This window comes from Xiphophorus hellerii, chromosome 1 (genome assembly GCF_003331165.1).
Source record: "Xiphophorus hellerii strain 12219 chromosome 1, Xiphophorus_hellerii-4.1, whole genome shotgun sequence".
NCBI classification, from domain to species: Eukaryota; Metazoa; Chordata; class Actinopteri; order Cyprinodontiformes; family Poeciliidae; genus Xiphophorus; species Xiphophorus hellerii.
Genome location: NC_045672.1, coordinates 14,557,351 through 14,570,877, shown reverse-complemented (window position 1 = coordinate 14,570,877; position 13,527 = coordinate 14,557,351). Strand labels below are relative to the sequence as shown.

Genomic DNA, 13,527 nt, shown 5'->3' with positions numbered 1-13,527 from the left:
AAAACAGAGGTTATTTTTAATGCTAATGAATTATTAGAGTATGGTAACTAGCAGTACAGATGTACTTAGTATACATCTTAATTTCTCTAACTTTCCTTTCTCAATTGTGTTTAAGATTGTAGTTTATGTTGTTCATTCCCATATCCAGAGCCAAAACATCTGTCATAAGACAGTTTAAAATAAACAAAGCAAGAGTTTAAAAGCAAACAAAGCACAGCATCTAAGAGGATGACGGAGTCTTATCAAAACAAGAGGAAGCTTGTATTTAAAACTCCAAACTTGGACATCAACACATAAAACAGTGGTTACCCAAAGAGAAAAAAGAGAATGTGAGTCCAGATGGAAGAGATTTGCATGGAAATTTGTCCAGTGTAGAAAATTAAATCTTGGAGAAGTTCTGTCTGAAACTCAGTAGCTTGAAGACCTAAGCAACCAACATCCTTTGGCGGGGGGATTTGAAACTCTCCGTGGTGAGCCCTGTCTGCCTGTAATTAGCTATAATAATGAACAACACTGAAATTTAAAAGCAGCTACAATTCTGGCAGGATTCAGCGAGACGTAACTGTTGCTTCAGTTCTGATTAACATAGTGACTCTGATGCAAACATCACTTCCTTTACTTAATACAACTCTGTCTCCAGAATGAATCCTTTCCTTCTCATGGTGAATCAAATTGCTTTTACAGTATACAGACTGAATTTTCGTGATAACATTGCAGTTATCTTGCAGTTTATTACAATACAGCCCCAGAAACACATCAACATTTAACAGGAAGAAGCTGGAATCAAACCTACAACCTTCAGATTGAAAGACAATTACTGACATGCAAACACACTTAAACAATTTTGGTTTAACAAGGACGCGGTATAATTTTATAGGGAGGTAGAATCAAAACAATAACTTTATGATTACAAGATGACCGGTCTGTCAAAACAGTATTTGAAAGAATGTCACCACTGTCATACATCCATAGTTATTTCTTTAAAGTTTGTCCATCAATATGGTTTTTTTAGACGGTTTCCGACTTTAACACAACAAAATTATTGAGGTAAAAGTAAAAGTGCTTAATCGATTTTTATGTTTTATCAATAAACGCCAACAGATTCACTCAACAGATTTTGATTTATTTCGTTGAAAAAATTAACTTATTTTCTGTTGATGGCATCATGTAATACCATGTGGTACTTGGTGACACATCATCATCCGTATGTGGAAATGCATTTCCTTTTCAAGAATCAACCTGGCTCAGCTGCTTTAGAATAAAATCCCATAAAAGAGTTTATCATGATATATTAAGGCTTTATACTGACAATAATTTAAAAAACAGGTATAGATAATGGATGTATGAATGGCATTTCAAGTTTCTTTGAATTCCAAATTTCATTCTGATCTAAGCTGAGATACGGCACAACTTCACTGTCCTTTGATTTTGTCTTTTTTTCTAACAGTTAATTAGATTAGGTGAGCAAGTTTAAACGCGTAAGCCAGAAATATTCCCAAAGGTGACTAATAGCCTGGATTTCGCAGATATATTAGTGAAACGGCGGCAACTTTCCTGTCTGTTGCCTCAGGAAACATGAGTCAAACACGATCGCTTCTGTGCTCCTGTGCTTCTGTGCTTCTGTGCGTTCAGTTCCAATCATGGACTGAACGCAACACTGCAGACTTCTTTCTTGTAATTATTTCTCTCTGCCTTCTTGTCCTCTCTTTCTCCACTCTCTACAGTCAACGTGACAATAAAATGCTTTCTGGTCTGTCCATTGCTCGTTTAGATCAGTTTGTGCTAATATTCTCTGATTTGTTTTATTTAACCTTTATGCTGAAAGGACATTGACGTACCAACAACAACCATAGTGTCCCTTCAAATAAAAATAAAATATATATGTAAATATATACTCTGAGACAATGCTCTGAACATAGTTATTGCCATGATGAAATGAGAAAAAAAAACAACAACAAAGGATTCAAAGTAAAACTCAGACTCTTCTGAGAATATTAACATAAACAGTTTGACAGGGTTAGAAAAGCAAAACTTTTCCCAGAATAACTGGAGGGCACAGAAGAGTCAGCTTGGTAAAGTACCTGGAGTTTGGTGATGGGGCAATGTTTCCTCCACATCAGATGAGGTGACGGCCCTCTTTGTTGACAAGTCTCAGAGTCCCACCGCAAAGTGAACAAATCAAACAAGCCCGCCGTCATAAAACGCAACACAGCTGAAAAGGAAGTGGGCCGAAAACCACATCAGTGGCAGCAGACGTAAAGCGATTTTTTTTTTTCTTTTGCATCTATAACAGCCTGCTAGAAACATACCATAAGGAATATGAATTAATCTAAACCAAAGCATGTCACAGTTAGGGACAAAGTTAGACCAAGCTTGTTATGCAATGCTGAACTGTAAACACTAAATCTGGGCTGCCTGGAGGAAAGTGAGAGCATTTGTGAAATACTCTCCACACGTAAACTGGGCTTTGCATGTAAGCAACTCTTTAACTTAAACTGTAAACACTGAATCCGGGCTGCTGGAAAGAAAATGGGAGCAGTGTGCAAGGTGGTTTCTTGTGAAATATGCTCGGTTTTGAGATTCCACAGAAAAATAGAGTTTTCTCCCTGAGCAAATAGTGACCGTAAAATGTCAACATCTAGAATATGTCCCAGATATGAGGCAGTGCTTCTACATCTGTATTTGTTGGGTCTTTTTACAGCCTAAGAGACATACATGGAGAAGTCAGAAAGGATAACATTTTGGCACTTCATGTCTTTTACGCTAACAAAATTAACATAATTACAAAACTGCACCCATATGAGCAGTGACGGTCTTGCTGCTGCACTCTGATATTATCCAGCTCTCTAATGACGCAGTTTGACCTCATATGGGTCTATTGTGTGTGCCAACAGGCTGTGGCAAGAAGAACTTGGGAAGATTGCCATACAAGAAAAGTTTATTCATGGGCAAGTGCCAGATTTCAATTTGAGAACCAAGTGGCAAAACCAAATGAAATGAAGCATTCGTAAAAGTCAGTGGAGCCGTGCTCATTAAATCTTTGACGCCAAGGGAAATCAGTGGCAGATGTTTTTAAAGGAGAGCTTCATATACTCTAAAGACTTATATACGAGCAGAAATAACCTTTAGGCTTTTGTCCAAAGTACTAAAAAGGAAACAAATTTAAAAAAGCAAAAACGAATTAGATTTGTGGCAAGGTAGGACAGTTGAAAAAGTGAAAATGAGCACAGATATTGTTCAATAACGAGGATGTGATGTAGCTTCAGCGCTGCTGGCAAACTTTCGGGAGAAAACCAGTGTCTGCCACAGTAATACGTCTACAAGTATGATGTCAAGGAACAACATGTCTCAATTTTTACAGTTTTTTTTTTTTTTTACTTTTTGCTACATTCTTTTGCATGTAATAAGAAAAATGTAAGAAAGCATTAAAGAGGGCAAACGCAATGCGGGTAAGAACACAATGAAATTTTCCAAAAGCGCTGGCGACACATACAAACTCAGACATTGATTCGTATAAACATCTATATACCTTTTTATCCACTGAGGGGGAGGAAATGAGGAGGAATGTACTCTGAAAGCAGGAGCTTGAAAGCAGAGTCTGCCTGTCATTTGCCACAATAATGAATGACTTCTTGTGGCCAACACTGAAATCTAAAAAATAAATAAATAAATTCAGGCACATGTCAGGTAGATGTTGCCATTTCTGTCCCAGGACTAGGAAGCACTTTTACTTGTGCATCAGCTCTGCCATTTCACTAAACAACTGAGTCAGGAAATGTATTAAACTATCCATCCATTGTCTAAGGATAGACATCCAAGCTGTCCATCCATTGTTAGTGGAGTTGCATCAGCATGCTAGCTCATCCTCACATATCACTGGGGGTGGTGAGGCAGTGACCAACAAGCTAAAACCATAAGAAGCCAAAATAAACATTGTGAGATGAGGTTAGATAGCACTTCAAACCCATAAGAAATATTTTGATTTGATCAGTTTTATCTTTTATTTACATTGGAAGCAATCATGACCACTTCTGCTGATCCTACCTGGTATTTGTTAATATATATTTCTGAAAAGAGGAACTGGAAGATATGACAACATTCATGAGTAATGTCTACTGTAACGTGGCAGAAGGATATGTGTCAAACTGATTGAGCCACTGACCACTTCTTCCTCTATAAGTTGTAGGTGCATCATTTCACACCTCCTTCTCCTATTCAAAAGGTGGAAAACTTCCATAAAAGGCAAAACGTCTGCGAGGCAGAGGCTGCTGCTTTTCAGATTGAATTAGGTCAACGAAGCTTAACAATAGGGTTTACTTTTTTGCATCGGATTATAGTTTTGACAATGGGGTCAATTTAGTCAAGAGGGACTTGTATGGGACTTTCCTTCTCTGGTTTACAACTTTGCAGATGTGTGCCAGCATGAAAAAGTGCAGAGCAGCAAACTAACAAAAAAAAAAATGTTTGCACAGCAAGACACGATGTCAGCAATGTGTTCACTTAAAAGAAAAATCCCTTATCCTCCACTCCGACCAACCATGTGGGTTAGCGAGTCGTAACATGCTATATGAGGAACATCTACCACCATGCATCTTACATATCCTGAAGCATGAATGAAAACATTTTTTACCCACCATAGCAAGGCTCTTATCTTTCTCTGTCAAGTTCGTAGTTGAACACACAAGTTGTTTTTTAATAAGAAGAGAAATGTTATTGAAATATATGGGAAGAAACATGCGTGAGAAGACACTTTTGACTGAAATCACATCACCAACATATGTGAGGTAATATATGCTATGAAATAACACGTATGGGTCATTACTAATGATCTGGGTAATTTCTGAGTGAAGTTAGTTGTGTTGCATCAGCAGCTACAGTGAGGAGATAGCAGAAAGTTCCCAAAAATCAGACCAAACACACACTGATGTAGGAAAACTGAGAAAAACTTTTAATAAGCATGTTTGATTCATTTGGTAGCTGCTTTATTCCCTTTTTTATGTCTTACTTATTTTCTATTCAATGAAACTGAGCAAGGTTTTAATCACTATTGCTATTAATCAAACAAAAGTAAAAACACTCAAGAGACTGAGTACATAAAACATCAGAACACAGTTTTCTTAGTCTGCTTTATCCTTGACCTAATTTTGCATTTCAGTTAGCATCCAGCTTATAACAAAGAGGAAGCATAACTCTATATTTGTAAAAAAAATAAATAAATAAAAATGTGGAAGCGGATATTTTTACATTTACACTTTAAGCGGTGAAATAACAGAAGTGTCTGGCTTGGTCTCATGATGATTTTTGCCTTTTCATAAACACACTCATAAACAGATGAGTAGTTTCCTGGAAATGAATGATGAAAACAAATCAGCTCCTTTATCTGTAATCGATGCTCTTCAATCTTTACATTGTTAACAATTATGTAAACAATCTATGCAAATTGATTTTATCATCTAATCAACAATACATGGTTTACTTTGTTTTTTTACAGATTCCTCTCAGAGTAAGAAGCAAAAGCTTAACAAGGAGCTTTTTCTTCGCAGTGCTATACAAAGAAGCAAAATATTTTTGATGTGCTCTTATTTTAAGAGACGAATAGTCACACTTTACATGGAAAAAGCTTTAAAAGAAGAAGAAAAAAACACCAACCTATTATCCACTCATTAGTTAGAAGGTATGAAATAAATGTGGATGTTCTGGAAATTCCCCCAGCCTGTAAATTTCTACACAGAACTGATGTTACAGTAGGCGGGAGCGAGGGTTTGATGACTAAGACTCTACTCTGTATAAATACAACATCTCCAACCCCAACCAGCAGCACAGTTCAGACAGACTACAGGGACCAACTTACAAAACTGAAGCGGAAACTTTGACGATCTTCTGAGTTTTTTTTCTTCTTTTGACTTTGGTTCACACTTGCTTATCTGTCTTTGAAGTTAGTTTTTGCATCTTTGTTGCATTTTGTGCTGCAGCTGAGCTCGTCATGAGGTGCTTTGCGTTAGTGGTGTGTTTACTTTTGGGAATAGGCGTGCAGAACGGATGGAGCCTTCCTGTCAAGTCGGTCTTTGTCACTTTCCCAGGGGACGTCGTCAAAAATGTGACAGATGTGGAGCTGGCAGAAGTGAGTAGCAGATGGTTTATTCTTCTTTTCACAGTCTGAGACTCCCAGAACGGAGTTTTAATAAAGCTGTTCGGGGGAAACAAATTACCTGAACAGAGACTGATATCACAATGTCAATGGAAATATTTACGCTCTAAATTAAAGCTACAGATGTCTTTTATGAAAGCAATTTATAAATGTCACAAAACACAAATTGAGAATGGGAGTGTTCAGCTGAGCTCTGATGTGCTTTGTCTTGTTTCACAGAGTTATCTGAAAAGGTTTGGTTACATGGAGACGGAGCAACGCAGTGGATTTCAGTCCATGGTATCCACAGCAAAGGCTCTGAAGAGGATGCAGAGACAGCTGGGCCTGGAGGAGACTGGAGAACTGGACAAGCCCACACTGAAGGCCATGAAGCATCCTCGCTGTGGTGTTCCTGACGTGGCCAATTATAAAACCTTTGACGGGGACCTCAAATGGGACCATAATGATGTTACATACATGTGAGTGGAAGGCAGAAATACTGTCATTACATTAACGATTACATAGTGAGATATTTTTTATTCTACCAAATATGCAGTGGCTATAAAAAACTTTGCTTGTTAATAAAGCATTGATTTTCAAGGCAGGATTTCAGAAAACAACATTTTTGAAAAATAGCACTTTATACAAAAAAACAACAAATCATAGATGATCATGCAAGGGAAAGTTTAAATAATATTAACTTAAAATGCTTGAAAACATGCAAATAAAGAGAAAAGTAAAAACTGACACACTACCCAGTGCCTTGTGTGATTTCACCAGAGATGTTTTTGCTATGGTAGATTATATTTTTAATAAAAGAAAAATCACAGGCTAAAATCAAAAGCAAATTATATCATGACATGTTGTGCTACAGGCAACAAACTATAGTTTCAGAAAACTATCTCTTGTAGCTGAAAAGTGTTGATAAGTTTCCATTGGACTGGATCAGCTAGTCATTTTGAGTTCACTGTGTCCTCAGGATCCTGAACTATTCTCCTGACATGGACAGCAAACTGATTGATGATGCTTTCGCAAGAGCCTTCAAGGTGTGGAGTGATGTCACTCCTCTGACATTTACCCGCCTTTTTCGAGGCAATGCAGACATCATGATCTCCTTTGGAAAAGCTGGTATGTGCCTTTTTACATTCTTAAGTCAAACCTTTGCATCCTAACAAATTAAGAAGCTGAATTCTAAAAATCAAACATTGATGAGCTGCTTCATGTTCTTTTTAGACCACGGGGATCCATACCCTTTTGACGGTAAGGATGGCCTTCTAGCTCACGCCTATCCTCCTGGTGAGGGCATTCAGGGGGACGCCCACTTTGACGATGACGAACACTGGACTCTGGGAAAAGGAGCAGGTAACTACACCTCAGAAATCACATGCCGCTGCCTTCCTCTGGTGTTCTTTGCACAGATTTCCTTTAACATAAAATCCAATCTGTCTTCTCAGTGGTGAAGACTTACTATGGCAATGCAGGAGGCGACATATGTCACTTCCCCTTCACTTTCGAGGGGAAATCGTACACCACCTGCACCACCGAAGGCCGAACCGACAACCTGCCCTGGTGTGCAACCACAGCCGACTACAACAAAGACAAGAAATACGGCTTCTGCCCAAGTGAACGTAAGCATGACTAAAACGACAAGCCTGAAGTTGCCCTTTATGTTTATGAGCTTGTGAAAGAAAACTGGAACTCATCCAACTACGCTTTCTATTGTAATTCTCACAGTCTTGTACACATTTGACGGAAACGCGGATGGAGCCCCCTGTGTCTTCCCCTTCACCTTCCTGGATAAGGAGTATGAGAGCTGTACCACCGAGGGCCGCAGCGACGGATACCGCTGGTGTGCCACCACTAGCAACTTTGACACGGACAAGAAATATGGCTTCTGTCCCAACCGTGGTGGGTAACAGGAAACACAAGGCGTGAAAGTCCTGCCACAGTGGCTTGTTGCTTTGTTTAACCACAGTTATTTTGTCTCTGTTTGTCCAGACACTGCTGTAATTGGAGGAAACTCAGAGGGAGATCCCTGCCACTTTCCTTTTGTGTTTCTGGGCAAGGAATACCACTCATGTACGAGTGAGGGGAGAGAAGACGGCAAATTGTGGTGTGGCACCACTGACAGCTATGATGAAGACAAGAAATGGGGTTTCTGTCCTGACCAGGGTGAGCAACATGAATGCAAGACTTTGTTCTGCGTTTATCATTTTATGCGATGGTAAAATTTCTAACCGACTATCTTCCAGGTTATAGCCTGTTCCTGGTGGCTGCCCACGAGTTCGGACACGCCCTTGGTTTGGATCACTCCAACATTAGAGAAGCTCTGATGTTCCCCATGTACAGCTATATAGAGGATTTCTCCCTGCATGAGGATGACATTGAAGGCATTCAGTACCTCTATGGTGAGCTGAGAACTCGGTACTCTTTCACGATGAATCTCGTCAAACACATGAAAACTTTGCCTTAACCAAGAACATTCCCCTATTTTGCAGGAAGTAAAACAGGCCCTGATCCTACTCCCCCTCAACCTAATACTCCTACCACAACTCCTTACCCCGACGAGAGCGACGCCACAGAAGAGCCTGAACCCACTGATTCATCTGTCATGACAACACCATCCACTGTGGATGAAACCAAAGACCCCTGCAAGATACTCAAGTTTGACACCATCGCTGTGTTTCTGGGAGATCTGCATTTCTTCAAAGATGGGTGAGTAAATACCTAGTTCTACTTATTTTCTAGAAACACAACCTAATAAGATGATAATCTTGCATTTCTGGTTAACAGGCAATTATGGGCGGTACCAAGCAAGGGAGAAGGAGTTCGAAAGGGACCATTTTCCATTTCTGAGTTTTGGCCAGCTCTACCAGCTGTCATTGACTCTGCCTTTGAGGATGTTCAGACCAAAAAATTATACTTTTTTTCAGGTAAGGAGTGTTCTTTCAAGAGCTCATCACAGCACTGAAATGTTAGACAAAGAGTTTTAATCATATTATTATTGTTACATTACAACAGGAAGCAGGTTCTGGGTGTACACAGAAGGCAGTGTGCTTGGTCCCCGCAGTATTGAGAAGCTTGGTTTGCCCCCAAGTGTGCAGAAGGTGGAGGGAGCACTGCAGAGAGGGAAGAGCAAAGTGCTTCTCTTCAGTGGAGAGAACTTCTGGAGGTGAGTAGAAATTGCCACCTTTTTTTAGACAAAATCTGTAATTTAATCCATCCTTAAAAACGTTTTGTGTTAAAGGACCAACAGCAGATCTCATTCTGTCTCTCATCTGTACAGGTTTGATCTCAAGACCCAAAGAATTGACAAAGGATACCCCAAATATACCGATGCCGTCTTTGGAGGTGTCCCTAATGATGCTCATGATGTTTTCCAGCACAACGGTAAACATACCGCTCAGGAACCCAAATCCACAAACATCAACAAAACATGGCATACATTGTGGTTGTTGTAACATCACCGTTTCTCTTTCAGGCAACATTTACTTCTGCAGAGATCGTTTCTACTGGCGCATGAATTCTCGCAGGCAGGTGGACCGCGTCGGCTACGTGAAATACGATCTTCTGAAATGCCCAGATGCCTCAAGAAATCACTACTGAGATACATGCGCAGATGGGCTGTGAGGCTGTAGCAACCAAATGTTTCTTTGTGCAGGTGTCTGAAAGAATGTGATGCAGTGTTTGCGCATCATGCCTTTTGTATGATGTATGTGCTTTAAGCAATGTGAACGACTGGCCTCTATTGAATTTGGCTGATTATTACTCAAACAGCATTGGACTGAATACAAGTCAAAGGCCCAGAACAAGAAGGCAAACAACCATCGTTTGCACTCAGTCTGATATGCTGTGAACTGATGACCATAGTGGCCTATAATTTAAGACCCATACAAGTAACTTCAACACATGCTTTCTGGATAAAAATCCAAATTTGCAGATGAAATTTCATGTCTGACTGGTTCAGACCCTTGTCAGTATTCAATTTTTTTTGGTATTTATATCAACATCTAATATTATTATTTTATGTCATAAGCCTATTTGTTTTGTGTGGTTTTATGTGTTTTTCTGAAAATGGTTTCAAAGCCATAAACTTGCACTGGAAGACATTCTGTGTCTCCTTAATTGAAATTATTTATAAAACTAATAATTTTGTACAAATATTCCAGCTTTCAATGCAATAAAAATTATGTGAGAACATTCTTCTTGGTCAGCGTCTTTATCATTAGCAAATACTTTTGGATTGATATGTTTCTTTATTTCTGCTATACACAACCAACAAAAAACATTTCGCACTTCACTTTTCCAGTTTAAATCAAATAACCAGAGATATTTCTAAACTACTTGCTAATTGCCTGGACAATAAAAACCTCAGATTTGTGTTAAACTTTCATGAAGTTCTAAAGTTTTAATAAGCTAAAATTACTACGAAAGCCCAGATCATAATTTTGTAGATTTAAGATTCTCAAACTGGCGACCTACCTGTCCATCATCACCTCAAACACCCTACTGATTTCTGTGACATTGTGGAGAAGCACAGTGGACCTCAGAATGCCTGGTTGCCTGGAAGTGACACATTCATCTGTTAAAACAATTGTACCAAAATATAAACACCACAGGAATGTCCAGTCGTTGCACTGCTCAGGGATGACCTTGTGTCGCAACCCCCTCAAAACAGCAAAGTTTATTTCTGGCACAAGAAATGACACAAGAAACCGTTTCCACCCAACAACTGGTGTCAGTAGAAACAAACTTTAATTTTTCAGTTTAGCAAAAACAAAACACATGAGAAATTAAAAGAACCTACACACGGAAGACCTATGCTTCAGGGTTTCCACAGGCCAAAACAATTAAAGCAAAACACCTCCTAACTATGAAATAAAATACCACTATAAATAAACAAAATTCTACCAAGGCTACACTTTAATTAACTGTCCACAAAACAGAAGATGAAAATGGCAGAGAACCCCAACCAGCTTCCACTGCGAATAAAACAAACAGTTCCTTTATAGTTACAATTATTCTCACAATAATATTCACAATAGGCTGCGCAAGCGCACAGATAAGATCAATTCCCACTCAAAAGAGAGTTGACACCGTGAGAGCGACCTTTTTATGCAGAGGTTGCCTCAACACGTCTCACCCGAGGCAATGTTAAAAAAGAGGAGAATACTGTCCTCTGTCCTTCGGATTTAATTTGGGTGAATGTGTGTTCGGCATCTTGCTTTTCCCTCTTTGTGGCGACATCAAAACTATGATTGATATTGAGCTGGCAGGAGAGAGTAAACAGATGGTTCATTTTGTCTTCATAGACACAGACTCCCAAAACCAGATTCAGTCCAGCTGCGCAGGAAACTAATTACCTGTTACAGAAATCCGTGTCGCAATGTTAATGAATGTTTATTTTTTACATTTAAACCATGAGAGAATTTCACTTCAGATTATAAATGCCCCTCAAAGTCAAAGATGGAATGTTAATATTACAGAAAACCAAAATGGCTTCATGAGCACTTGGTAATAACACACCAAGCTTGTATTTTGATACTGTTTATCATGTTGTCCTCTTAATTTAACTCTAAGCACTGCTGAGATGTGCACCTCCAAAGCTCTGAGAAGACAGTGGAGGCATTTGATGACTGGAAGAAAGATGAGAGATTATGGTAATTAAATATTTTTTAGCATGGAGGATTTTTGTTTCCGAGGTTTTTGTGGGACTGGATGAAAAAGTCTGCCTAGAAATGAAAAACCTGTACAAATTTATCTTAATAAATTATCCTCACAGTGTTTATTTATTTCATTCTAATAGGTTTATTCCTTATAAGGTGGCATATTCCTGACATTTATTTGTGTTTAGTGTGCAAGATTATGAGTTATGGCAAAAGAAAACATGAAAAAGTTTAAGAAAATCCAAATATTGCATAAGTCCATTAACCTTTTATTTCTATTACAAAAATATTGACTTAGTGAAAAAATATTTCTATGTGCCGCACAATATATTTACTCTGTTCTTGCTTGGAGCTCCTTCTACATTTAAGGCATGTAAGGCAATGCAATCTTTATTTTCAGGTTAAATACTGACCATTTTTAAGACGATAATAAACTACTGGTTCCATACACCAGCCCTCTTTTTAGCCCAGGTAATATTTTTCTGAAGTTGTCTCTGTTTCAGGAGTGGTTTAGTTTCCAAACTTTTCTACACTGGGGACTTCAACTCTTTGAATCAGTTAAAAATGGGGAACAATGACAACATAAACAGCAACAACAGCTAATACATGGGTCAACGTTATGCTTTTATCTATTCTAAAGTTATGCCAAACTATAAGAATGTTAACAGTAACAACATGATTTACTTTAGTCATGTTTATTATTTAGGTTGATCTTTGCATCTTAGCACTCCATAATTACAAAATGGTGACCCAAACTGGGGTCTCTACCCAGACTTTGGGTTCCACTGGCTTAACTCAAGTAGCGTGCTAGTTGTTGCCCATTCCTGGATATGACTGAAGTACTAACGCCACGCCTTGCAGGTCTTCTTCTATCCCACCCTTTTTCTTCCAATAAACTTCACATTATTATGCTTTGGGACAGCACGCTCTGTGCAGCCAGCTTCTTTAACAATGACTGAGTATGTCAAGGACAGCCGACTGGACAGACGTGAAGCCATGTGCATTGCAAATTACCTCAGGCTATAAATGTTACAGTTCTTGGTATTATGTGTACTTAACAATTGTCCCCATTCAAATAAGTAATAACCGAACACAGCAGTCTGTAATCAAAATAGGTGTTTACCCGTCTTATACAACATTGTACTTTTTGAGAAACTGATACACGTCTGCCTTTATTAAATAAACCAGTAAATAAATTTATTTAGCAATAATATTCTGATGTATTGAGATGCACCTCTACATGAATCTTTAAACATTTCTCCAGAAAATGACCTCTGATTGATGACATATTCAAGAGAAACTTCTAAGTTGCGAGTGACAGGGCTGAAATGATATCTGAAAGAAAAGCTGTATATGGTAAGTCAATTTATTTCTTTCCTACTTTTTCTTCCTTGCACTGCTTTGTTAAACAGATACTGCATTTAACAAAGATGTCAGGTAGTGTAGGGTAACTAACACAAAAGCCTATGTTCATCATCATCAAATGTGCGCACGTCTCCCCCTAGTGTTTAAACACCACAATGATTTCTGAGTCTTAATGAAATTGTAGCTTAGTTACATCTGCCTGTGTATTTTCTTGATATAGACTGAGAAAATGTAAAATCTGTTTTTTTAAGCAGGTAAAAAGTGCATAAGAAACGTGGAGCGTTTACTATTCATTCTTTACTACAGAATATAACAGAGTTGCACCCACCAACTATATAAAAAGGCATAACTAGGTTTAGGGTGCCAAAT

General features: G+C 38.5%; 1 protein-coding gene across 1 annotated transcript; it reads left to right on the top strand.

The window, feature by feature from the left end:
• The first annotated feature begins 5,805 nt into the window (after positions 1-5,805).
• mmp9 (matrix metallopeptidase 9) lies at positions 5,806-10,330 on the top strand. The gene is made up of 13 exons (XM_032573210.1): positions 5,806-6,121; positions 6,368-6,606; positions 7,107-7,255; positions 7,361-7,489; positions 7,582-7,755; positions 7,862-8,035; positions 8,126-8,299; positions 8,380-8,535; positions 8,626-8,842; positions 8,921-9,060; positions 9,149-9,299; positions 9,414-9,517; positions 9,609-10,330. Exons 1-13 carry the CDS (start codon positions 5,984-5,986, stop codon positions 9,731-9,733), a joined length of 2,070 nt encoding a protein of 689 aa, XP_032429101.1. The 5' UTR covers positions 5,806-5,983; the 3' UTR covers positions 9,734-10,330.
• The last annotated feature ends 3,197 nt before the right edge of the window (positions 10,331-13,527 follow it).

What these genes read in the sequence shown, in the direction of transcription:
- mmp9 (XM_032573210.1), top strand. Translation starts at nt 5,984, where the DNA reads ATGAGGTGCTTTGCGTTAGTGGTGTGTTTACTTTTGGGAATAGGCGTG. An exon ending in TGGCTTCTGTCCCAACCGTG is followed by an intron (nt 8,036 to 8,125) that starts GTGGGTAACAGG and finishes CTGTTTGTCCAG; the next exon opens with ACACTGCTGTAATTGGAGGA. An exon ending in CTGCATTTCTTCAAAGATGG is followed by an intron (nt 8,843 to 8,920) that starts GTGAGTAAATAC and finishes TCTGGTTAACAG; the next exon opens with GCAATTATGGGCGGTACCAA.